The sequence below is a fragment of the Phocoena phocoena genome, chromosome 17 (assembly GCF_963924675.1).
Source record: "Phocoena phocoena chromosome 17, mPhoPho1.1, whole genome shotgun sequence".
NCBI lineage: Eukaryota > Metazoa > Chordata > Mammalia > Artiodactyla > Phocoenidae > Phocoena > Phocoena phocoena.
The window spans coordinates 24071680-24096268 of NC_089235.1; the positions used below are offsets into that span (position 1 = coordinate 24071680).

General features: G+C 35.7%; 1 protein-coding gene across 3 annotated transcripts in view; it reads left to right on the top strand.

Moving 5' to 3' along the window:
* Positions 1-24258, top strand: part of ZBTB10 (zinc finger and BTB domain containing 10) — a 30174-nt gene extending 5916 nt beyond the window's left edge. For 2 of the 3 annotated variants that reach the window (XM_065895519.1, XM_065895517.1), the window contains exons 2-6: positions 6380-7268; positions 18237-18335; positions 23134-23310; positions 23506-23678; positions 23953-24258. In XM_065895519.1, coding sequence (XP_065751591.1) covers positions 6380-7268; positions 18237-18335; positions 23134-23310; positions 23506-23678; positions 23953-24258 — 1644 coding nt within the window. The remainder of the gene's footprint in view (positions 1-6379; positions 7269-18236; positions 18336-23133; positions 23311-23505; positions 23679-23952) is intronic. The other variant, XM_065895518.1, reaches the window with a different exon arrangement.
* Positions 24259-24589: the final 331 nt, after the last annotated feature.

Here is a 24589-nt window from a genome sequence, read left to right on the forward strand (position 1 = left end):
GAGCCTATGGCCCATTAAGTAATCAGTTTGTATAATACTTACATAGGTTCTAACAGTCATTCATTGTGTTTGATTTGGTAAAAGCTGGTTCCTTTCCCTTGTGGTTTTTACTATATGTTACAGTGTATCTAGAATTGGCTTGTTTCTCCCTCTTAAACTTACGTACACGTATTAGGTAGATGCAAGGGACTGAAGATAAACCTATATAAATAAGACATTTTTCTGCCCTCAAGAAACTTGTACTCTAGTAAGGAGAGACAGACATAAAATGATAGCTACCATGTTAGAAGTATATTCAAGTTACAGTTAAGACACTAAGGAAGGTCATCAATTCTATTTGTGAAGGTTGGGAGAAGCTTGTAGAATTGGCTCCTAACTTAATTGTGTTAAGTGAATAAGTGTTGAAGAGGGGAGGGCATTCCAGGCACTGCAGTTGGAAGCAGCTTGAGCATAGTGGAAATTGATGTCTTGATGTGTCTGAGAAGTTAGATGATTTGGTTGTTGAGCAGGATGAAAAATCAAGGTTGAATGGGTAGACAGACTCCAGGTTATGGATGATCTTTTTATGTTGAAATGATTATATTGATATTTTATTCTGCTAACAATGGGCAAACTATTTAGCAGTTTTAAACAGGGGAGAACCACGATGAAATATGTGTAAGTTGCTGTTTAGAAGCACCTGTGTAGTGTGTATGTGTGGGTTTTGAGGAGAGCTCGTAATAAAGCATATTTTTGGCATCTAAAATTGGTTGGAAGTTGTAATCACCTGAAGGCTAATACCCCAGCCCTATAGATTTAGAATTTCTAGGGATAGTACTTAAATTGCAAGGAAAGATGCCATCTCTCAAGGAGATCAGAGAAGTGATAGAAGATTGCAAAGGAGATCTTCCTTTCTTTCTCTACTGACTTACATAATTTGTCAGTACTACTAGCAGGCATCTATTTGGCATCATGTTCGCTGTGGCCTTGTTTGTCCTTATTACTAGAAATTGAATTTGGGTTTGTAAGTGGACATTGATGTTTGAAATCTTTCAGTATACTGTTCCAGTGGGTTGCTGCAGCAAAAGTAGTAAAGATTTTTGGTTTTAATGCTTTTAGCTTACACTTTGATGTTTGTGTTGGAAATTGTGTTTTCTACTAATCCATTTATCAAAAGAGGACTATAATTCTGGGTATGGAGGTAAATACTAATTACTTGATTTTTTAAGCCAAATAGCATTTTTTAATTTATGGATTGAGTACAGATGAGCTCACTGCAACTGAAGTTCCTTCTCCCATTGTACCCCTCAGAAGGGTGGGGAGACTGGGTAGTGTGGTCTTGGATTCTCTACAGGTTGGTGGCATTATCTAGCGCCCCCAGCTAGAATGCTGTGAAGACCCTTTGATCTCCCTCCCCACCCCTACCTTGAAATCTAGTTAATCACTCAAGTACGGATTTTACTTTCCAAACTTTTTTCCAGGCTCTGCCTCTCTACCTCTCCACCTCTCCCCCCATTATTATCTCTCTTACCTAATTAAGGTCCTTGTTTCTTGGCAAGTGCAGTGTGTTGCACTATTAACAATAGATTCCCCTGGTCACAGTATCTCTAGTCTTCATCCCTGATAATTATCCTCCACTTTGCTGCCACAGTCATCTCTATCTGTGAATTCAGTCAGATCGCTACTTCTAAAGCTCTGTAGGCACCTATAGCAGTGGTTAATCTTGTGCAGGATTCAAATCTCTTGATAATCTGATGCACCTTATAGACGCTTAGCTCCAAAAACATTCATAAGAGCATATTTGCATTTCTTGGGCTTTTTTGGGATCACCGTGAAGGTCTTTCATAAATCTAGAATTGTGAGGATCTGTAGACCATCTTGGTTCTTTTTCTCATGCCATCTCATTTGCTTAGAGTGCTCATCCTGCCATTCCACTCTTGCATCCTTTAAGGTTCAGCTCAGATCTTTCTTTCAAAAAGCATCTCCTCCCCCACCTCCAAAAAAACTGGATTAGATGCACTTCCTCTCTGCTCTCATAACATGCTTGTTATACTCTTCAGTACCTTAAGAATCTTGCTCAGTAGTGATAACTGCAGGTTGGGAACTAATTCATTTTGGGTCTGCAGTGTACAACCTGTCTAAAGAAGGCATTCACTTCATGCTTATTAAATAAGTGAGTAAAGTCAGGATTTTTCAAGATTTTAGCAGCTTTTTCTCTGAGTAAAATATTTACTATTTTTTGGCCTCTCTGGAAATAAATTTGAAGATAATAAGCTGTGAGGATTTTAACCAAATGTATATTTTTCTATATTTTCTTAATTTTGGAAAAGTTAATTAAGGTGTCTTCCAGATCTAAAATTATAATTTTACGTATGAGCAGCTTCACAAATAAAATAACGGAAGACTTTTCATATTTATAGATTCTCTGGTATAGCAAATTATCTGATTTTTGAAGTCTGAGTGTCCATTTCCTTAAAATCTCCTTGTTTATCTAGTTTAGACTAATGTCTGGGCTAAGTCGTGTTTTCCTTTTTGGGAAAGGGAATAGAAAATGTTAAAAAGACTAGTTTTGGAAATATTTAAACCTTTTTATCAGTATATTTTTACTTATCAGTGATATCTCATGTTTATCAATATACTGAGAATGGACATAGAATGTTAAAGAACTAGAGAGATAGATGACTTCTTAGGGATCTATTATGATTTTTGTCTTTAGTACTAGGAATTTATTTGGTTCAGCAAATAATATTGGCAGTTTATTTTAGTGCATATTTTGCTCTGTTTTACCCATATCCCATACCCATAATACTCCCGCTTGTTGAATACATATACTCTTGACTTGTAAACCCTTCATTGTGAAGAGCATGTTTAATAGGTGCTACAGAAACATGGCATAGTGCTCTGATCGATACTGAAGGAGAAACAGCTAGTGTTGCTTGTAAAAACAGGTAACATTACTGTTCTTGCACAATAGTAATGAGAAAAAATAGTGGTTGAATAGCGTGTTCGGTTTTGTATAGTTTGTGTCAAAAATGGAATGGGCAAATATTTTGATGGATAGGCTTTTGTCTAAGTTATTTTTAAAAATTAGGACATTTGGTCTGATAGTGGCAGAGAATTACAGAAATTAGGACTGGCCCAGAAAATTCAGAACAGTCACCGTGGCCTAAAATAACTGCTATGACGTAGCCACCTCCTTTTTAAAGTGTTTTGAACTGCTTAGTGTATAAACTTCAGGTACTTCTTGACTTGTAAATGCTAATTCACTGCTTCCACAGACTCTTCATGATGTGCTGCTAAATTTTGGTTAGTGCTTAAAATTTTTGCTTCTTCCAAGTATTCATACTGTTACTACAATACCTGTTAGAACTTCGAACCGAATGAGCTTTGCTGGACAGGTATGGCATGCATAGCAAAGCTTAGTTTTAGGTTTGCATCAAAGAAAGATGCAGTTTGGAAATTTGCTGTAGTGAATAGAGAGCATAAGCAAATTAGTAAAAAGTCTTTTAGTAAAAATAAACAGTATGATGCTTCTGTAGAAAATTATACTACAGCAGTAACTATTTTAGATATTTTTAGTATTGGTTTAGTTCTTTGTATATTCATACAAGTCCTAAACATTTCCCATCCCCTTTGCTAAATAGTTTGAAACTTCACAACATACTGGTTTATGTACAAGATCTAAAAGTTAAAATGTTACCTCACTTCCTTTCCTCCAGCCCCTCAAAGCAAACATTTGGGACTTAATCATGGATAACTTGATTACTTTACTCCAACTGTGGCTGTTAGCAGGTTTTGCTTAGGATTGGGTGTTCCAGTAGGAGAGTATAGCCAATTTAGAATATTTTGGTCTGACAGAGCAAGAATGTGGGGGTGGGGTTAGAGTATAAGTATGCAGTATAAGTGCAGTGTGAAAGTGTGAAGTATAAGTATGCAGTATAAGTATGCAGTGTAGGTATGAGGTATAAGTATGAAGTATGAGTATGAAGTATAAGTATGCAGTAAGTATAAGTATGAAGTATAAATATGCAGTATAAGTATGCAGTATGAGTATGCAGTATAAGTATGCAGTATAAGTATGCAGTATAAGTATGAAGTATGAATATGAAGTATGAGTATGCAGTATAAGTATGCAGTAAGTATAAGTATGCAGTATGAGTATGCAGTAAGTATAAGTATGAAGTATAAATATGCAGTATAAGTATGCAGTAAGTATAAGTATGAAGTATAAATATGCAGTATAAGTATGCAGTATAAAAGTATGCAGTATAAGTATGCAGTATGAGTATGCAGTATAAGTATGCAGTAAGTATAAGTATGAAGTATAAATATGCAGTATAAGTATGTAGTATAAAAGTATGCAGTATAAGTATGCAGTATGAGTATGCAGTAAGTATAAGTATGAAGTATAAATATGCAGTATAAGTATGCAATATGAGTATGCAGTATGAGTATGCAGTGTAAGTATGCAGTAAGTATAAGTATGAAGTATAAGTATGCAGTTGAGGCTCTGGGAAGTGATAGGGATGCTGCCAAGGGTCAGTTGGAAATGCAATGGAAATTCTCCACTTTCTGTGCTTCATTCTGTAGTGATCTTGTACTCCAGATTTGCAGTTATCTGTAATGTTTCACTATTGGTGAAATACTGAAGTGTCCCGGAATTCTAGTGTTTTGGTTCTTTCAGTTGACTTCTCATACCTGGAAGCAGCACGAAAATTCTTAGATAGATTATGTGATCTGGTTTAGTTTCAGAGAATTGGGATTGTTATATGCATGACCCCATGTGTTCAGGACTCAGAATGAAACCTGTTATTTTTGTAATTTAGCCCTACCCATTGTGGGGTTAAATGGAGATGTAGGATTGCTTCAGGAATCTCACCACCATTTAAAATATTCAATGAGAAATATTTTGCATTCCTAACAGCTTTGTTCCCTACACCCTTTTTCCCCCTAATTCCTCCTTCTCTCTTTTCCTCTCCAAGTATATCAGTCCTCCCAGCATGTATCTTTTCCATGTTTTTCCCAGGCTCATATATTCATGGATCTGTATATATGTATCTCATTATTTTATAGTAATGACTTGTATTTAATATTTTGTGCCAAAGAAAGTAATGAATCTTTAACACTTAAATAAGGTCAGCATTGTCAGTTATCTTTTCTACTAGAAATGTCTAAGCACGTTTTTTTGCTGGAAAACAATTGTTACTTCAGTTATCTACGAAAGTTACTGAGCAAGGTGCTGAGAGAATAGACACCTAGTCACTCTGTGAGTAAAGTCCTGAAGTTCTTAATTAGAAACATTCGTAGTACTTACTGCTTTCTGGTTTAAGAAGGCATGGTGACTTGCCCAAGGACACACGCTTAATAACTAGCATAGGCAGCATTCCAAATCTAGATCACACTCCTTTATTTTTTCTGTTGATATCCCATGTTATTTTATAGGAAATTACCATAGCTTTAGTGATGCTAAAATGAACTGTAATGAGTACTTATAAGATTGCTAAGAGGGAAGATTATAAACATTTAAGAATTTTGAGTTCAGGAATTTTACCTGATGGATAGTATTTATGATCCTAAAGAGATAAGTCATTTTGAAAATTGATTGGGAAATTATATACTTGGTTATTCCTGTAGTTTGAAGCACATTTTTTATTAGGGTCCTAACTTTATCATTAGTTAGATTTAATTAACTTTGTTGACCTAAACTATTTGACTCAATGTTTGCCAAGAGTTTTACATATTTATTATTTTATTTATTTTTATTTTTGACTGCGTTGGGTCTTCGTTTCTGTGTGTGGGCTTTCTCTAGTTGCGTCGAGCAGGGGCTTCTCTTCTTTGTGGTGCGCTGGCTTCTCATTGCAGTGGCTTCTCGTGGTGGGAGCACAGGCTTTAGGTGCGCTGGCTTCAGTAGTTGTGGCACGTGGGCTTCAGTAGTTGTGTCTCATGAGTTCAGTAGTTGCGCACATGCTTTGTTGCTCCGTGGCATGTGGGATCTTCCCAGACCAGGGCTCAAACCTGCACTGGCAGGCGAATTCTTAACCACTGAGCCACCAGGGGAGTCTCTTAAATAATTCTTAATCCATGTCTTCAGCTATATTTGAAAAAAGATAACATGATATGTGATACATATTCTTTAAATGAAATTCTTCTGATCCTCAGGATGTTTCTTCCTTTTTTTGTGTGATAACAGTGGCTTGCAGCAAGCTAAGCTGTTCACTCACTCCTTTCCTCTCAATATTTGGGATTGTGAACACTTCAGTCTCAATATGTAATAATTACTAACAAATTAGTGTATTTGATAGTGCTTTTTAAAAAGTTACTGATAATGATTTGTTGTCTTTGGTCTGATGACTTTAAAAAGTAAATAGAATTTAATATTAATGTTTTCCATCTATTACAGGAGTCAGAAATACCATCAGAGGAGGGATACTGTGACTTTAATAGTAGGCCAAATGAGAACTCTTATTGCTATCAACTTCTTCGACAACTAAATGAACAGAGGAAGAAGGGTATTCTTTGTGATGTCAGCATTGTGGTGAGCGGAAAAATCTTTAAAGCTCATAAGAACATCCTGGTTGCAGGCAGCCGTTTCTTTAAGACTTTATATTGCTTTTCAAACAAAGAAAGCCCTAACCAAAACAATACTACCCATTTAGATATTGCTGCAGTTCAAGGTTTTTCAGTCATCTTGGACTTCTTGTATTCTGGTAACCTGGTGCTCACAAGCCAAAATGCCATTGAAGTAATGACAGTGGCCAGCTATCTTCAAATGAGTGAAGTTGTTCAAACTTGCCGAAATTTCATTAAAGATGCCTTAAATATAAGCATTAAATCAGAAGCTCCAGAGTCTGTAGTTGTGGACTATAATAATAGAAAACCAGTTAACAGAGATGGCCTGTCTTCATCACGGGATCAAAAAGTTGCCAGTTTTTGGGCAACACGGAATCTTACCAATTTGGCAAGTAATGTAAAAATTGAAAATGATGGTTGTAACGTCGACGAGGGCCAAATAGAAAACTACCAAATGAATGACAGTAGTTGGGTCCAGGATGGTTCACCTGAATTAACAGAAAATGAGTCTCAAGGTCAAACAAAAGTGTTTATTTGGAATAATATGGGCTCCCAGGGAATTCAAGAGACTGGCAAAACAAGGAGGAAAACCCAAGCTACGAAGAGATTTATTTATAATATACCACCTAATAATGAAACAAATTTAGAAGATTGCTCAGTGATGCAGCCACCTGTTGCCTATCCAGAAGAAGATTTGTCATTCATCAAGGAAGAACCAGGTAAATATTGTATATACAGAGGTATTTCAGTTTTCATTCTTATTCTGGTTGGATATAATCTTGTGTGTATTCTTAAAGTATTTTTTTCATTATAAAAAGAATACACATAAGTAATACTAAAATTTGAGTCTTTATAATAGAAGGGAGAAAATCACTCAAACAAGCACATATTATATCTTACATCATCTTATACTAAATGTAAGATTTGGCATGTCTTAGTTTTTTCTCTAAGCATGTAGATGTGAGTTTCTCAAAGGTTGTGTTAAATACAGGAATTTGCCCATATTTTATGGAATGTGGACTCCATGTATAGTTCTTTGACTTTCCTGATCTTTAGCCTCTGATCACTTTTTGTACCCAGTACTGGAAAAGGTAAAATCTTCTGGTTGTAATGTGTGATCCGTTTGTCATTTCAGGACATTTTTGAGATCTAGTTAACATTCTTTACTCTCAGTTTTGTTCGTAAACATATAATTGTTTTATAGAAGTTTGCAAATGTTAATGGGATTATTCTACTTTGTTTAGAGCTGCTGTTCTGTGCTCCGCATAAATCTTTCAGAAGCTGGAATGTTTTAAGTTTGTCCCACTATTACCTCATTTTCATTCTCATTTACATTAGTTAAGTAAGAGAGAGGCCTCTGAGACCTTTCTCTTCAATATATTCCCAAAGGAATATATATATATATAAGAACCTCAGCATATCACATTTGTAGTGTGGGTTTTTAAAAAAATGGAGTGAATGGGGGACCATTGTTGAAGAGTGAAAATAGATTTGAAACTTTTCTTTACGTTTAATTTGATTGTCTGTGTTTAACTTATTTGAAGAAGTAGCCCAGTGGGTTTGAGATTTTCCTGTGTGGACCCCAGACTTGTCTACCACTGTCGTATTTAGTGCTTGTGTTGCTTCAGAGCTCTATAACTGTTCAGTGTCTGAGTTACATGATGGTGATCATCTGGGGATGGAGTACTTTCTGTTAAAGAGAATCATTGTTGTTAGTTCCCAAAGGGCAAAATGCCATAATCCTGTGAAATGGTTCCTCTGGCTGTTTAGGTTTGGGTTTAATTTTCATTGGTAGAAATTTTTAATCATGTGAAAATCAGTATGCATGTGTAACGAATACTATTTGCTGATCTTTCCCCTCCTACTTATCAAGTCTTTAGCAATAAAACCCCAGAGGTAGTTTCTTTAAAGTATTAATGGTAAGTAGACTTTCTTAGCAGCACTTTATGTTTTGTCTTAATTTTTAATGTAGAAGACCTTGAAGCAGTTCTCAGAATTAGAGCTACGTTGTCTTTTTCTGCATGAATTAATCATTTAGTAGTATGGTGGGAAACCTGTAGTGTTTTTTTTTTAGTTTATGTAGATAACACGCAATATAAGGAGTTAGCAGATTTTTTTGTATAGTAGTTGATTGACAAAACTAATTAGCGCTAACCCCATTCTTAAAATTAATGCCACACATAATTGGAGTGATTCAAAGAGAAGAAAAGCAGTAATTTGAACCACAGTGCATACTTTCAAAAATAACATTGCTAGTGATTATCTTAGCAAGCACCCCTAGCTGTATCAATGGACTAGGTCTATCATAAATTAATTTTTGGTAGTCTAGTATGCTTTTAACTTACCTCTAATATCTTATAAATGAAAATTCTGTTATGTCATTGATATCACATTAGTATCTGATGAGCCTTGCTTAACTCACAAGTTTGGTTGTATCAGTGATGTGCTACATTCCAGCTGCTAAAACTTTTCACAACTTTTTAGTGCCTCTGAATCCACCTTCATTCAGTGGCAGAAAATGGGTCCTGTAAGAGCTAGAACATAATATGATACAGAGCCAGAGGCTGGCAAATTTTTACTGTAAAGGGCCAAGCAGTAAATATTTTTGGGTTCGTTGGTCATAAAGTCAGTTACTTTAGTCTGTCATTGTAGCATGAAAGCAGTCACAGACAGTATGTAAACAAATGAACATGGGTGTGTTCTAGTGTTGCCAACTTTTGGTATAGAGCGGTGGGTCTTAATCATGGCTGCATGTTGGCATTAATTGGGAACTTTACAGGCCACCATGATTCTTGGATCTCTCTGCTAGGGATATAGATTTAATTGGTCTGGGATGTGGCCTGGTTGTTGAAACTTTTATAAATTCTGCAGGTGATTCTGTTGTGAACCAAGGTTGAAATCTGCTGATGGTAGAGGAAAGCCCAAATTGAATCAGGATTGGGAAGTGAGCTCTGCCACTTATATGTTACCATAATCAAATTAAGCTAAACTCTGTGCCCTCAGTTTCCTCTTCTTTAGAATATGCTATTTATTTTAGAGGGTTATTATGAAAAATGACAAATATAAAAACATAGCTCGCGTGGTCATCTTAGTCCCCCTTACAGACTATTGAGATTATTTAAAATCAGTTTTCCAGTGCAGTGTACTTTCTACCCAATTCTAGATAGGTGGTCTTATTATAGCCTCAGCCTGACCTTTTGTTTTAATACTTAGAATACTTTTTGAAGCAGCCTGTTCCAGGGTTAAAATGAATATCATTATTAGGAAGTTACTTTATATTGAGCTAAAATTTGCTTCTCTTTAACTTCCTAATTCTGCCATTTTTAGTAGTATAATCTGAGCCTAACCTCTAATCTCTCTAATCAACCTGATAACCCTTCAGATATTAACATTTGAAAAATTCCCCTGAAGTCCCCTTCTTCTAGGCTAAGTGCTGTGCCTCCCACCTTGTGAATGCCAAACCCTTTTACACCCTTCTTAACAGCCATAGACAGTTTGTTTCACCCTGAAATTTTGATGCACAGAATTGACTAGAACTCTCCAGGCAAATTCTGACCAGTAAAGAACACAGTGGGTCTGTATTTACCAAGGTTAAGGCCTTTCTCAAGGTCATTCAGTTAGTAAAAATAGAGGCAGGTTCCATGTTTAGGACTGTCTGGCATTAAAAGCTTGGCAGTTAATAAACTAGTGACCCAGTCTTAAAAAATGAGGCCCATTTTAAAACTTGTAACATTTTAATGAATTCCACATTAATGGTTATACTTTTTTCATTTTCACTTACTGAAAAAATAGTGAAATTTTTTCAGTGAAATAAATGCTTTTAAACGTACTTAAAATTCTATACCTAAACATGTGGTGAATTATCCATTTATAAGCAGTGCTTATCTTATCTATAAGCAGTGCTTGGCATATTTGGATTTGTGGGTCTCTTGTAGGAACTGTGACTTACCAGATTCTTAAGCCTACTATTTGTAAATCACAGCCCTAAATACTGTTTTCTTCTTGTCATATAATGTTGAAGGTGGTGTTTGGATGCCTCATAAAGAAATAATTGAGATACTGAGATAGGAAGGTTTATCAGGGATTGTATTCAGATGGTATTTTTTTTTAATCTTAAAGAAGCTAGTATACCTATTATTTGACTCACTGCTGGGATTCCCTTCAAATCATTTTTGATAATATGAAGATATTTGGAAGTGGAACTCTGGAAAAGTTAGAAACTTCTGTCTTTTTTACTGTCTTATTGGGGTTTATTGGATAATTAAAACTGTTAGGAAAAACAGTACTGGGTAATAAAATAGGAAAAAAAGGAGTCATTTAGTGAGTTCCTTTGATAATGTAAAAATTTCAAAACCTCATCTTCCTGATTTACAGCCAGAAAACAAGTTTCAGCCAAATAAATAAAGTACATGTAAATCTAAGATTAGAAATTAAATCGTAGGGGCAAAAATAATGCCTACATTATTTTACACAGTGTGTTCATCTGTACTGTTGGAACAAGTCAGGTATGTTAATCCCATCTTTGATCTACTCTGGACTCATGGAACATTGGGTTTTCTGAATCTGTATTTTTGTATTATTTGTGCCAGTCACACTGGCAAGTCGCCCCATTGTAAATAACTGTACTCTGTATGTAATACATTTTATATCTGCATGCAATACATACCTCATTTTGAACAAAGATTTTGAATGACTGACAAGAAACAAATTATCAAAATACAAATAAAATATAGCAATAAAGACGTGTGCTAGCCAAGAGTGTTAATATGGTTAGCCTAATTAAAATTGCTTTTTGTTGGTTCTAAGATGATAAGAAACCCTTCAAAGTGAGGAAATGTACCAGTTCTGTGGGATGACAAACTTTTCTGGTACTGAATTCTGAAAGGAATTTCTCCAGTGGGGGTTTGGATAGTTGACACCACGTAGTATAATTGGCAATTTCCTCAAAAGCATTTTCTAGTAAATGCAACAGTAGATTATACAATTAATTTTTATCTAATAAAAGCTGGTAAAATTTCATTTAGATAATTGAATTTTTCATGATGCCATACAAATACTCAGACGCAAGGTGGTTTTAGTTGATCAAAGGATATAATTTAGGGTTCTTTTAAAACAATCTAAAAGTTCCTTTCTCTCATCTGTACTTTGGATAGGAAAACAGCTTTGTGGCATTTGTGAATTTTTATTAATTCCTATGAGTTGAATTCAGGTTTAAGCTTTAACATCTTTAATTTGTGTAATTGTCTATTGGTTAAAAAGCATTTAATTCGAGTATTTAGAAAACAACTTTAAGAAAACAATGCTCAAATTATATATCTTTAAGATATCCTAATGAGTTATACTTGAAGTAGTGAATTACCAGCACTTATGCCCTTCTATATTTGGGGTGATAATTTATACGTGGCATCACTTTCAGATGTTGCAGAATCTTGAAATGCTTTCTTAAATGATCTTTTTTTTTAAAATTTAAACATTTTTACAACTTTGAAAATTGGCCATCTGATTTGAGATTTTCCAATATTTTGGCCATGCCATATAAAGTTACTGTATGAACTACTTAAAATGTTTCCACTTAACTTGGCTTGAGTTTATCACACATAATGTCTCTAATTAGAAGGAAAGAAAATTGCATAATTATGAAATCTTGGAGGCTATAAATCAAAGCTTTTAAAAATCATTTTGGCAGCAAAACCTGATAATCAGTTGACAGCAAAATCACCTATTTATATTTTTTACTTATTTCCTAAAATGTGAATATCCATATGTTTTGTTGCAGAAATACCGTTTTGATTACAGGTTGCTACCCTACATCCACTGGGGGTGTTGTAGTTATTACTTGCCTAAAATCTGAAAATTTATGCATTGTACATCTTAACCCAAGTGTTTCACATAACAGGTTTATGGACCTGGATTAGTTCTTTCTTCTTAAGGGATTCCAGATGTACTGCTGTACGTTACAGGCATCCTTTTGGTTGAGTATGTTACAAAGGATGAACTACAAGTGATTTAAAGTCATTTTTCTCTACAAACTGTTACATTTGGGTATTAAATGGTAGTTTGAAGGCCTGAGGCTCATTTTAAAAAATGAATGTCCACCACTAGCTAATGGACTGCAAAATATACTAATATATGACTCCTCAATATTTAATCTTAAAAGGATGATAATAGGTAACTATATGGTAATAGGAGTATTCTGCCATCTTTTTTTTCCTTCTCCTTTACTTTCCTCTGCCTAGTGTTCCTTTCCCTTCCCTGTCTGCTGTATCTGATCCAAGAGATGGCTACACTAATGATCAGTCTCTTCAAGTTATAAGCCTTAAAGAAATAGAATTTGTGTGGCCAGACTAAAGCTGTGTGTTGAAGAAGCCGTGTGTGGATCAGTTATAAAAGCATTTTTGTGACTTCTATCTGTTGATGGTATTAAGTTGTCTAAACCCTGTAAGTGTCAACCCCTGAAAATTTTTGTAAGACTAAATTTTTTATTTCTGATAATATTTTGGGGTGACCAAAATATTATATTCTGGGGTTTAATATTCTGGGGTGACCAGAAATTTTATCTTATAACCACATATTATTACTTTTCTGGGACTCCAAAATAGCTTTCCACATCATAAGAGGAAATTTGGTAATAAAATTTTTATTTAAATCCACAAGAAACTGAGCAACAGGTCAGGTCATATTGCTGTCAAGATTGAGAACTTGTTCACAGTAGGATGGCTGTGGGGTAGAAACATACCAGTGCAGTGTGATAAATGTTAAAATCAGAAATATGGGAGAGGGTGCAATGGGGGAGGTTCCTGACTGCTCATAAGAGTTGGAGAAAGCTTCATAGAGTTGGATCTTGTATAGGAGTTTGCCAGGAGAGGGTGCAAGGTGGCAAGAAATTGGAGTAAGTGGGTGAAAGACTAGAAAGAGGAGTGTCGTAGGGGTAGATGAGGTTGGGTCAAACGTTAGGGCCAGATTGTAATTCTCTGTTTGACATGGTAATAAATTGTGAATTTTATTTTACAGACTCTGAGGCAGTGAGAGGTTTTAAATTAGAGATCCGAGCTGTATATATTTGCCTTTAACACAAAGGCATTTGGAGGGTGTTGTTCATGAATTGGAGTGGGGAGTGTCCCAGGGAGACCTGTTAAGGCCCAGTCATGGGAGAAATAACAGCCTTGTTTGAATAGAAGCAAAGAAGAAACAGTAGAGCCTAGTCTGTCATTTGAATCATCGAGTTTGGGGGTAAAGGGAAACTGCTATTTGTTGAGTCTCTAGGCTGCTATAGAACTGTCAAGGGTGCTTTGTATAATTCATTTGCAACTGAATTTACTCTCCACTGAAAGGGAAAAAAAACTCGAACACAGTGAATGAAGAGAAAAAAATCTATAACTTTATGGAAAAAAATCAAATTTAGTTCTCTGAAACCGTCTTCAGAGAAGAGAAATTTGTTGCTAGTATATATTTACATGAAAACAAAAGTTGAATAGACCTTACTGAGTTTTTGTAGGATGGAGTTGTAGTTATTTCTAGAACCTTGATTTCTGATGTCCTCTCTCATATTTCATTCTTTTAAAGAATATTTGTGTTTTAAGAAAATCTGGATTAGTCTGCACCTGCCTTATGTTTGGAATTGTGAGAACCAAAAGCAAACGGTTAGGGAGACCTCCTTCCCAACCTAGCTTTGTTTAGCACTTACAGGCAGGTGCTGTACTAAGCACCAGATGCTTTGGAAGTGATGCTAGCCCAGTGTGGTCCAAGAGAAACCTATACCCACATGCACCAAGATTAAACTCATTTAAGGACATCATGATTTATGTTGCACTTTATAATTTATGCAGTATTTTTGTTTACTAATGTTATTTTTCATAGCAACTTTGTGAAGTGGGTAAATATTGCTACTCTTGTGAAGAAAATCAAGTTAACGATTGTTATAAATTTGGGAGAAGGTAGAGACTGAGATTTACACCATTCTTTTTTCATCTCATTCTCTTTGCATTGCTTGGTAATCAGGTTTTTAAAAAACCCATGAATAAGATGTCATTTTTTTAAAGAATGCAATACATGGTTAATCAGAGAAGTATAAAAAAGTGCATTCTAAGGAGGAAGTTGCTTTGAAGATAGACAAAATGTATTAAAGAACAATGACAGCTAATAACTAGGGACAATTAAAAGTTTGGAGGTGCTTTTATTAAAGAGGTTAATAAAGTGAAGGCTGGTTTGGCACAGAGCGTAGGTAGGTTTGTTTTTGCGCATTTAGCAGTAGATATCAAGTATCACTAGGAAAGTAAGTTTAGGATGTTTATACTTCTGCACTCTCATTTCCAGCATTGCAGATTGTACTTTTTTTTTTTTAATTGCCTGGTTAGTGCCAGGTTTGGTGCTCCTGTTGTCAGGAGGTAGTGTAATACGGTTAACAAACAGTGCAGCACTCTGCACTAGCTTTAGTTTCCTCTTAAAGGTTGAGCATAAGAATATTCGTAACTATATAAATATGTAGTGAAATTTAAATGAGATTGCATGTACAAAAGGACTTTATGTATAAAACCTGGTGTTTTTTTTCTCTTAGGGAAGGGGTCAGCTATTATCTCTGTTCACTGAAGAAAATACGTTTGTAAAAATAGAAGAAATTGCACGTGGCTTAGCATTTAGCTCTGATTATTTGAATGGTATTTACATAGTGTACATTTATTTCCTGTTATCTTATAAAACTAATGTTTTAATAGCTCTTCAAAAAAGGTCTTTTGTTGTTTGCAAAGAGGTCTCAGCCCTTTTTGCTAAGTTTACATTAAGAGAAAGATTTCCATAGGAAGGTTATGAATGTCACAAAAGCAAAGTATGTTAGAGTTTATTTTTTAATCCTATATTTTTTTGAGAAAAAGATGATGACCAAGAGTTCCTGGTGAAGCAGAATATATATTTTTTAAAATTTATTTATTTATGGCTGCATTGGGTCTTCATTGCAGCATGTGAGTTTCTCATTGCGGTGGCTTCTCTTGTTGCAGAGCACAGGCTCTAGGCCCGCGGGCTTCAGTAGTTGTGGCTCACGGGCTCTAGAGCACAGGCTCGGTAGTTGTGGTGCATGGGCTTAGTTGCTCCACGACATGTGGGATCTTCCCGGACCAGGGCTCGAACCCGTGTCCCCTGCATTGGCAGGTGGAGTCTTAACCACTGCGCCATCAGGGAAGTCCCAGAATATATTCTTGTATCAAGTGATTGGTTGGTTTCCTGGCTTCTATCTTACTCACATCAACTCAGCTGATTAAAAATAAGTTGCTAGGTGGGTTGGCTGATTTCAAATAAGGTACAGCAGTGATATGATGTACTGATTCCTAAGTTAAGCGTGGTTTTTGAAAGCTGTTGTCAACCTGGACAAGCTCATCTATTTTAAGATTTATTTTTGGTATCAAGAACCAAGTAGTTGGTACCTTTCAAATGGGTTTTAACATGTGTAGTATGGATATGATTTTGTTATTGTTCACAGAAAGAATACATTTGCCATCTATTAAGGTTTTAGGTTGACGTATTCTCTATTAGTGTCCATGTAGCATTAAAGATCACAAATTAAATCCTAATACTTGAAAGTCTTGAACAAATCACTATAGAATATTACATAAATAGAAACACCCTGTATTTACAAATCTGCTTGGCAGAATTTAAGAAGTGCCCTCAGAACACTTTAGAATAATGACTTTTTTCAAAAGATGCTGGGAAAAGGAACATTTTTTAAATAATGATTTAAATTTTACTTTTTGATTATTGAAATACATTTAACTTTTCTTAGGAAAGCAAAGCCACTAAATTTCAATTAATTAATTTTCAGTTATTCAATGTTTTAGTGTTATTATATACCAGAAAACTGAGAATTTTTTTTTTTTTTTTTGCTGTGCCACGTGGCTTTCAGGATCTTAGTTCACTGACCAGAGATTAAACCCAAGCCATGGCAGTGAAATTGCTGGATCCTAACTATTGGACTGCCAGGGAACTCCGGAGAAATTATTCTTCATAAGTCTAAATTAGTAACACAGGTTGCAGAGGGCAGACTACTCAAGCCAACATTTAACAACATTTGTTGAAAAGCCTTTTATTTGTCATGCATTATGATAAATACTGGGAAAATAAAATCTAGATAGTATCCCTGCTCTCAAGGAACAGGAAAGGAGTTTGTGTCTATTTACTGTTCCTTCTGACTTCCAACCCATTTACTGTAGGCAGTAACCTCACGTTCTACTATTCTAAGTTACAGAGAAAATAAAAGCCAGTAGACATTTAGTCTTTAAGTGCCTGTCTTCAAACTTCTCTCTGTATATACTGATTGTCTTAATGCTTCTGGATCCCAGGCTCCTTAGGAATCTTAGAAAATTGATAATTCCTTCTTTTTGCAGTATTTCTTCAGTGTCTTCTCCCTTTCTTGGTGACTTATTCCTTTTAGTATTTAAACATGTTTGTTTATTCCATCTTAAAAAAAAACCCGAACTCTTACCCTATATCTCACTCTTGCCCTTTAACAGCCACATTTCTCAGATTGTCTGTACTGTATCTCTAATTCGTCTTCCATTCACTCTCACTCTTTCTACTTGCCAGCTGATCCACCAGTACCACTCTAAGATCACCAGGTGACCTCCAAGGTACTCAGTATTTATTGAATGAAGTGAAAGTAACGCATACTTCAGTCTCCATCTTGAATTCTTGGTAGTATAGGATGGTGACACCAAAGATGAGTCTTGAATGGGAGGTAGAGGAGAGATTGCCTATTAAAAGTGGCATTTGAAAAATGTCTTCTGAGACTTCAATTTGAGGAGTAGATAGTACCAGTGGGATGATGCTAGATTCATAAATAGAAACCTGAATATTAGGACCTTGTATTCTAAATTAAAGAGTTTGAAGATTATCCTAAAAACTGGTGAATTGATTTTACGTAAAGGAGCAACATGTTTTATGTTGTCAAAAGATCTTTCTGGCAATGTTGTGGGAAATGAAGAGTGAGCACTGACTGTATTTTTGCAGCAAGGAGACCAAGAAACTGTTGAAGTAATTCTCTAACTAATCCAGGAGAATAATGATGAGTGCCTGGATTAAGGCAGCGGTAGAGAAAAAGAAGAGATGGAACAGATTCAAGGGAAATAACAGATTGGAACCAAAAGTACTCTCATTAGTATGCCCTTTATGCTGCTTTTCCATATTTCAAGATTAACTCTTAGGAATTACCTCTTCTCTGAAGTCTTCCTTTACTAATCTAGTATTAATTGGTCTTTTCCACTTCTGAACCAGTACAGAAACAATGTCTTATACATCTAGTGCTTAATACTAGCAGTAGCAGCTATCTTTTGGGTATCAGACACCATAATTGTAACACTTGGCTTGCATTAACTAATTAAATTTCTTTATCAAATCTATGATACAGGTAGATGCATATGAGGAAACTGAGGCACATGCTTGTACAAATGGAGCCAGGCTCTAAAGCTCATTCTTAATCCAGTGTGCTGGTGTTCCTGTGGAGTGTGCACTTGTTCCTGTGGTTGAAAAGCATGTCTTATGTATGCTTTTGTGCCTTGTAGCGTTAAGCACATAGTAGCTATTCAGTACTTGAAGATATCCTCTGTTTAGTCTGCGTAGGAAACAATTCCAAGAAGAGAGTGGTGTTCTGGGTGATGGCTATTGTGTGGTTGTAAATAACGGATTATTCTGTATCTCCTTTTCAGATCTGGATGGTGCTCTACTCTCAGGGCCAGATTGTGATAGGAATGTGAATACAAATTTATTGGCTGAAGCCGGCTCCAGTCAAGATGGAGGTGATGCTGGTAGGTACAATAGAATTTTAGCAGGAGTACCTTTAAGAGGATTTGAAGATTGGGAGGTATTCGTGTATGTGTTTATTAAGGACCTACTGCAGTTTCTTTTCCTTAAAGGAAAGTATTAGGTATAAACACTTTCAGTCTTCTGCAGCTATGTTGATTGTAGAATTTAGAAGCCTGGTAAATACAAATGGATACATATTTCTTGTTTGTTTGAGGGAGTCATTTATTTAGAGTTGTTAAAACTTGTGGCTTGTGGCTTTCTGTTAGTGTATAGATGGAATAAGAATGGTAACTATCAGAATGGTTGACTAATGTATTTTAATTAGCTTTGATGTAAAATAATAGTGTGGTTGTTGATGACTATAGAAAATGTTAATTCTAAATAGTGATATTTATAACAACTACTTTGGGGGAAGTGCACATGAATACAAAGAATCCATGAATATTCCAAAGAATAATATAGGTAAATTAAAAAGGGAGAAAGCTTTCTTAACAGAAGAATTCCAAGCTAATAAACATAGAAGAATGACAGAATTGGAAAAACACCTATTTTTCAATGTCCATGGGAAATAATTCAACGTCATCATTGGATAGTAAGCCACCATTGATGGGCTTATCCCATGATGACTGGGATAAGTTTGTTGTAATAGCATTTTGTTGTACGTTTGTTGTAATAGCATTTTACAGTTTTGTTGTAATAGCATTTTGCTGTAATAGCATTTTCGTGTGGTCTCACTATCATACCACAGGTTACTTTTATTCCCAAAGGAGAAAAGATACCTCTACAATAAAGAGATCTGATGAACATGATCATAGTCAAGTGATTAAATTTAGTATGCCTCCTGGTATGATGCACTAGCTGGCACCATCACCTATGTCTTATAGTATACTTGCCAGAATGTTTTACTCGACTTTAATCATGAGGAGAAAAAAAGACAAATCTCTCCAAATCCAGCACGTCCAGATTCTAAAATGTTAATGCCAAGAAAGACAAGCAGAGGAACTGCTAGGTCGAAGGAGACCAGTGAGACCAACTTAAATGCATTTAGCATTATGTCAATCTTTTATTATATCATTGATCCAAAAAAGAAAACAATGAAGAGGCATTTGGGGGATAGTTGGAAAGGTGAATATGTAGTCTGGGTTAAATGATAGTCTTAACAATTTTTAAAATTCTTGGATGTGATAAAGGCACTATGGTTTATATAGGAGGAAGTTCTAAAAGATGCATGCTGTGTTTAGGGGTGAAGTGATGAAGCATACAAGTTGTTTTCAAATAGTACACAAAGGTATGTATATGTATACATAGAGCGAAAGCACATGTGACAAAACTAACATTTGTTGAAGATACATAAAGGGATATGGGATATTCAGTGATTCAGTTTCTGTAGCTTTGGAAATCTTTATAAACAATTGATGGGGACCGGGACAACTGTGCTTTTACAGAAAACTCTCCGGGGCTTTCGAATATACAGTGTGCACGGACCAAAATGAAGCCATAATTCTGAAGAAACTGCCTTAAGGTGGTTTTCTCCTAACTGTTGAAAAGAATTTACAAAGATTTTGAAGTTAGCAGTTTACAGATTAGATGCATTGAATTTTGAACACTTGTCTCTTGTACAGAAAATCACTAATAGTGCCAAGAGTACTCTATTGCACTTGCTTTCTTGTTTTAGAAGTCTGGTTCAAGCATGGGTTTATTTAGTTTGGCATGTGAATGCAGATGTAAAATTTAAAGTTGTGCACATAAACATATTCAGTGGAGGATGGTCCATATAATTCATTTCATTCTCAAAAAGCAAATCCTTGATTTAGAGTCCTTTCTCTTTAGGGGACATTCTAATCCATTAATGAGTATTTTGGGGAATTCCCTGGCGGTCCAGTGGTTAGGATTCTGTGCTTCTGCTGCAGGGGGCATGGGTTTAATCCCTGGTCGGGGAACTAAGATATCCTGCAAGTTGCACGGTGCAGCCAAAAAAAAAAAAAAGTATTTTTGCAACTGAGATCCCTTGTGTTACGTTTTTGTTTTTGTTTTTTTTTGTTTTGTTTTGTTTTTTTTGCGGTACGCGGGCCTCTCACCGCTGTGGCCTCTCCCGCTGCAGAACACAGGCTCCGAACGCGCAGGCCCAGCCGCTCCGCGGCATGCGGGATCCTCCCAGACCAGGGCATGAACCCATGTCCCCTGCATCGCCAGGTGGACTCCCAACCACTGCGCCACCAGGGAAGCCCCTGTGTTACGGTTTTGACATCAAAAAAAAAGTGCTTTCTTCTTACTTTGCCATTATGGAATAATGTACCCAGAAGATTATTAAACAGTAAGCACAATTATAGAACTGAATAACCTTAATGATCCTTCAGTTTTATGAATTGCAAAGGAAATACCTTTTTCAGTTTTCAAATGGGTGTTTTATCAGATTGTTTGAACATTAAATGTGTCCTTTGCAATCCAAAACAGTTAGCTGAAGTTTGCTGTTTGTGTGTTTACTTTTACTGTATATTTGTTTTCTAAATGCTTTGGCACAATTTTCTTGGGTGGGTGGGTACTGCCGTGATACTAGTCAGTTGGTACTGCCAATTCTGGGTATTTAAATTTTGGTTTGTGGCTTTCTTTTGTTTTTGAAGTCTCCTGTTCTTTATTTGTAACAATTGTATCTTAATTTTCTGCATCCCCTAACTCCAAAGTATCCCTTTTCTCCCTCCCACTCAAAGGCGCAATACCTTGGTTCAAGTTGCTCTTATACTTCCTAAAAGTAATTTGTACTGGTTATAAGAATCTGGAGAGATGAAAGAAGTTTGAGATGAGGCTTTCTTAATTTGAATTACCATTTTGTATTCCAGATATGGTTTTCTTGCCTGGACCATGGATGCTTTTTATTGTATCTTACTGTAGGTCTAGAGAAACATTTCAAGTGTTAAAAATCTTCAATTCTGAATCTTGAGTTATCAATTCATCACTTGTTTTAGGGCTGCTCTCTTTATTCTTATGCAGTGAATAATATTTTGTTGGATATTAGCATATCTAACATGATTTATGAGGTTAGTTTTCCAAGTTTTTTGAGCAAGTAAAAAATAGTACATGTTAGCACTTTGCTAGATACATTTATTCAACAAATAATTGAATGGTGTATGTTTTGGACATTAGAAATACTGAGGTGAGTAACAGGCACAGTCCTTGCTCTTAGAGCTTATTTTGTTTTGTACTGATTTGGACAAGAGCTATGAATCATAAAACTCAAACTTTATGTAGAAATGTGAAACTGAAAATTGATGGACTTTCACAGGCTACTACTCCCAACCTTATCTCTGTCACACACACATAGATATGGTGTCTCACTTTAGGATTCTGAAACTTTACCCCAAGCAGTATTACAGTTAAATTATATAATTATGGATTCAGAGGGCTTTCCTAAATTAAGAAAAAAGTGGGTGAAGGCATTCCAAGTACAAAACAATTTACAATAGTAGTAATGAATTGCAATTTTTAAATATCTTAAGACCTTTTTGTATTGTTGGGTATTGATACTTTCAATTTTTCCTTAAGAGGGAAATCTTAAGTTCTTTTAATTTTTAAAAGAGGCAGTGTATCTGGCAAGTAGATACAGGAAATTGAATTCTTAGAAAACTCATTTGGCAAGCATTGTTTTATAAAATCGTGTATATGGGAGGAAAATTATTAAATTGCTGCACGAGTGTGCTGTGCATATATCCTAGAAAGTAGTGTTCTAGGCAGGGGAAGGAGTAAGTGCACAGGCCTTAAAGTGGGAGCCAATTTATCATGGTGGAACAGCACAGAGGCCAGTATGATTGGAATAGAGTAACCAAGGGGGTGGTTTGGAAACAAGGGCTAGATCAGGTAAGGCTTTGTAGTATATTGGAAGTCTTTGGCTTGTACTATGAGTAAGATGGTTAGTACTTGCTCTGATTTAAAGTTTTGAAAGAATCTCTGATTGCTGTGTTTAGAATAAGCTCTAGGAAGGCAGCAGTGTGAGCTGGGAGACAAGCAGATGGCTATTGAAGATAATCCAGAGGCGGCAGTTGATGGTCGATTGGAATAGGATGGCAGTAGTTATGGGGGATTCTGGATATCTTCACATTGCCAGAGGATTCCTGGATCCGAGGAATTACATACGTATTCAAGATGGAATTAAATGCAGAGGAGATGATTCCTACTTTAGCTTATCTGAAGATCCCCAGGCACAAATTCCCTAAGGCTCATTGAGTCTACTTTCCAGACTTTTATTTATTTAAGGATGACATTAGAGAGGTGTTGATGAACCCCCAGATTCCCCGTTACCTTGCACCAGTGCATCTGAAACAACAAACAAGGGTCTAATAATACGAGAACTTTACATTTGTAATTACCCTATATTTATATTCTTCATCCTTAGCCCATTTCTTCTCTACTGATAGGAGACGATCCCATTCCACAGCTGGGTTTCCCATTCCACAGCTGCTACTGGTCTTAAGTGATAGTATAGTTAGAAACAGCAGCTATTAAAAGGGTAGTTTCATGTGGGCTCCACATACCATTAAATAGTATTTTTATTTTACTGAATTTTTTTTTCTGTGGTTGAATTGTATTTTAAACTTTAGTTTGTTTTCTATTCTAATAGCCTGCCAACCAGGATATTATAAATTGGGATAATAAGGTATGAGGCCATCTCAGTTTTAGACTAAAATATAGTTTTTAATTCAGCTATTTTATATTACGCTGTTCTATCATAAAATATAGATTTTTAAAATTCTCATAAGAGATCTTAATTACCATCATTACATCAGGATCACTTTTCAATTGTTTTAGGTCCTTCACATGATTTCAAGTACGGTCTGATGCCTGGCCCTTCAAGCGATTTCAAGTATGGATTGCTACCAGGTGCTTCTAACGATTTCAAGTATGGATTGTTACCAGGTGCTTCTAACGATTTCAAGTATGGATTATTGCCTGAATCTTGGCCAAAACAAGAAACTTGGGAAAATGGCAAGTATTAGTCAAACATCTATAGAATTCTTAATACTTCTTATCAATTAAAAGCTTCCACATTCTGGGTTCTAAAAAACTCAGATAGTAGTAGCCCTATAATGATCCCTGTTCTCAGGAATAGACAAGCTTTTGATAGCAAATTTTCTGTTTAATATATAATAAGTGCTTTTTTTTGTTTTTTAATTCTCAAAGGTGAATCATCTCTAATCATGAACAAGTTAAAATGCCCTCATTGTAGCTATGTAGCCAAATACAGACGAACACTAAAAAGGCATTTGCTCATTCATACGGGAGTCAGATCATTTAGCTGTGATATTTGTGGGAAACTGTTTACTCGCAGAGAACATGTAAAAAGACATTCCCTGGTAAGTAACTTTAAATGTAAATGATCTTTGAGATAAACTGTATTTGTGTCAGTGAAGCTTAAGATATTTTAACACTATTACCTGCAAATTTAAGGAAGGTAGATTATTAAATAAATTGCTTTAAACAGTGAATGTGATTTATGAACCAGTACTGAACTTCATACAGAAAGATGATGTATTTACTCATTGTTAAATGAGAGGTTTAATTTGAATGGTTCAAATGTATTATATTGTCTGTACTATCCTTACATTGGATTTTTCCCCCTTCAATTAGGTGCATAAAAAGGATAAAAAATACAAATGTATGGTGTGTAAGAAGATCTTCATGTTAGCAGCCAGTGTTGGAATAAGACATGGATCTCGACGCTATGGTGTTTGTGTAGACTGTGCAGATAAATCACAACCAGGAGGGCAAGAAGGTGTAGATCAGGGACAGGATACAGATTTCCCTCGGGATGAAGAATATGAGGGGAATGGAGGTGGAGAAGCTGATGAAGAGCTGGCTGATGATGGAGAAGATCAGAATGATGCATCTCGATGGGATGAGTCCGGAGATGTTTGTATGTCTCTAGATGACTAACTGACCTACTATACTCCTCAAGGATGCTGCATTTGGACATAATATGAATCAACAATTTGAACTGTTGAACTTGAAGGCTTGCAAAATATGGTACATGCTGGATGGTAGTTATGTTGCTGTGAAAACTGTAGGGTCAAAGCCTTATAGCAAAAAAATTTTTTTTTTATATTTGCACAGGACTGTACAGCAGACAACCTTGTGGTTGGATTACATGGAGTCCACACATCTTCAGTCAGTTATCAAAGTAAAAATATTTTTTATTTATAGGATATACAGTAACTATTTGGGTCCTATGGAAATATAGTACCTGTTCTTAAAAAAGCTTCCATTC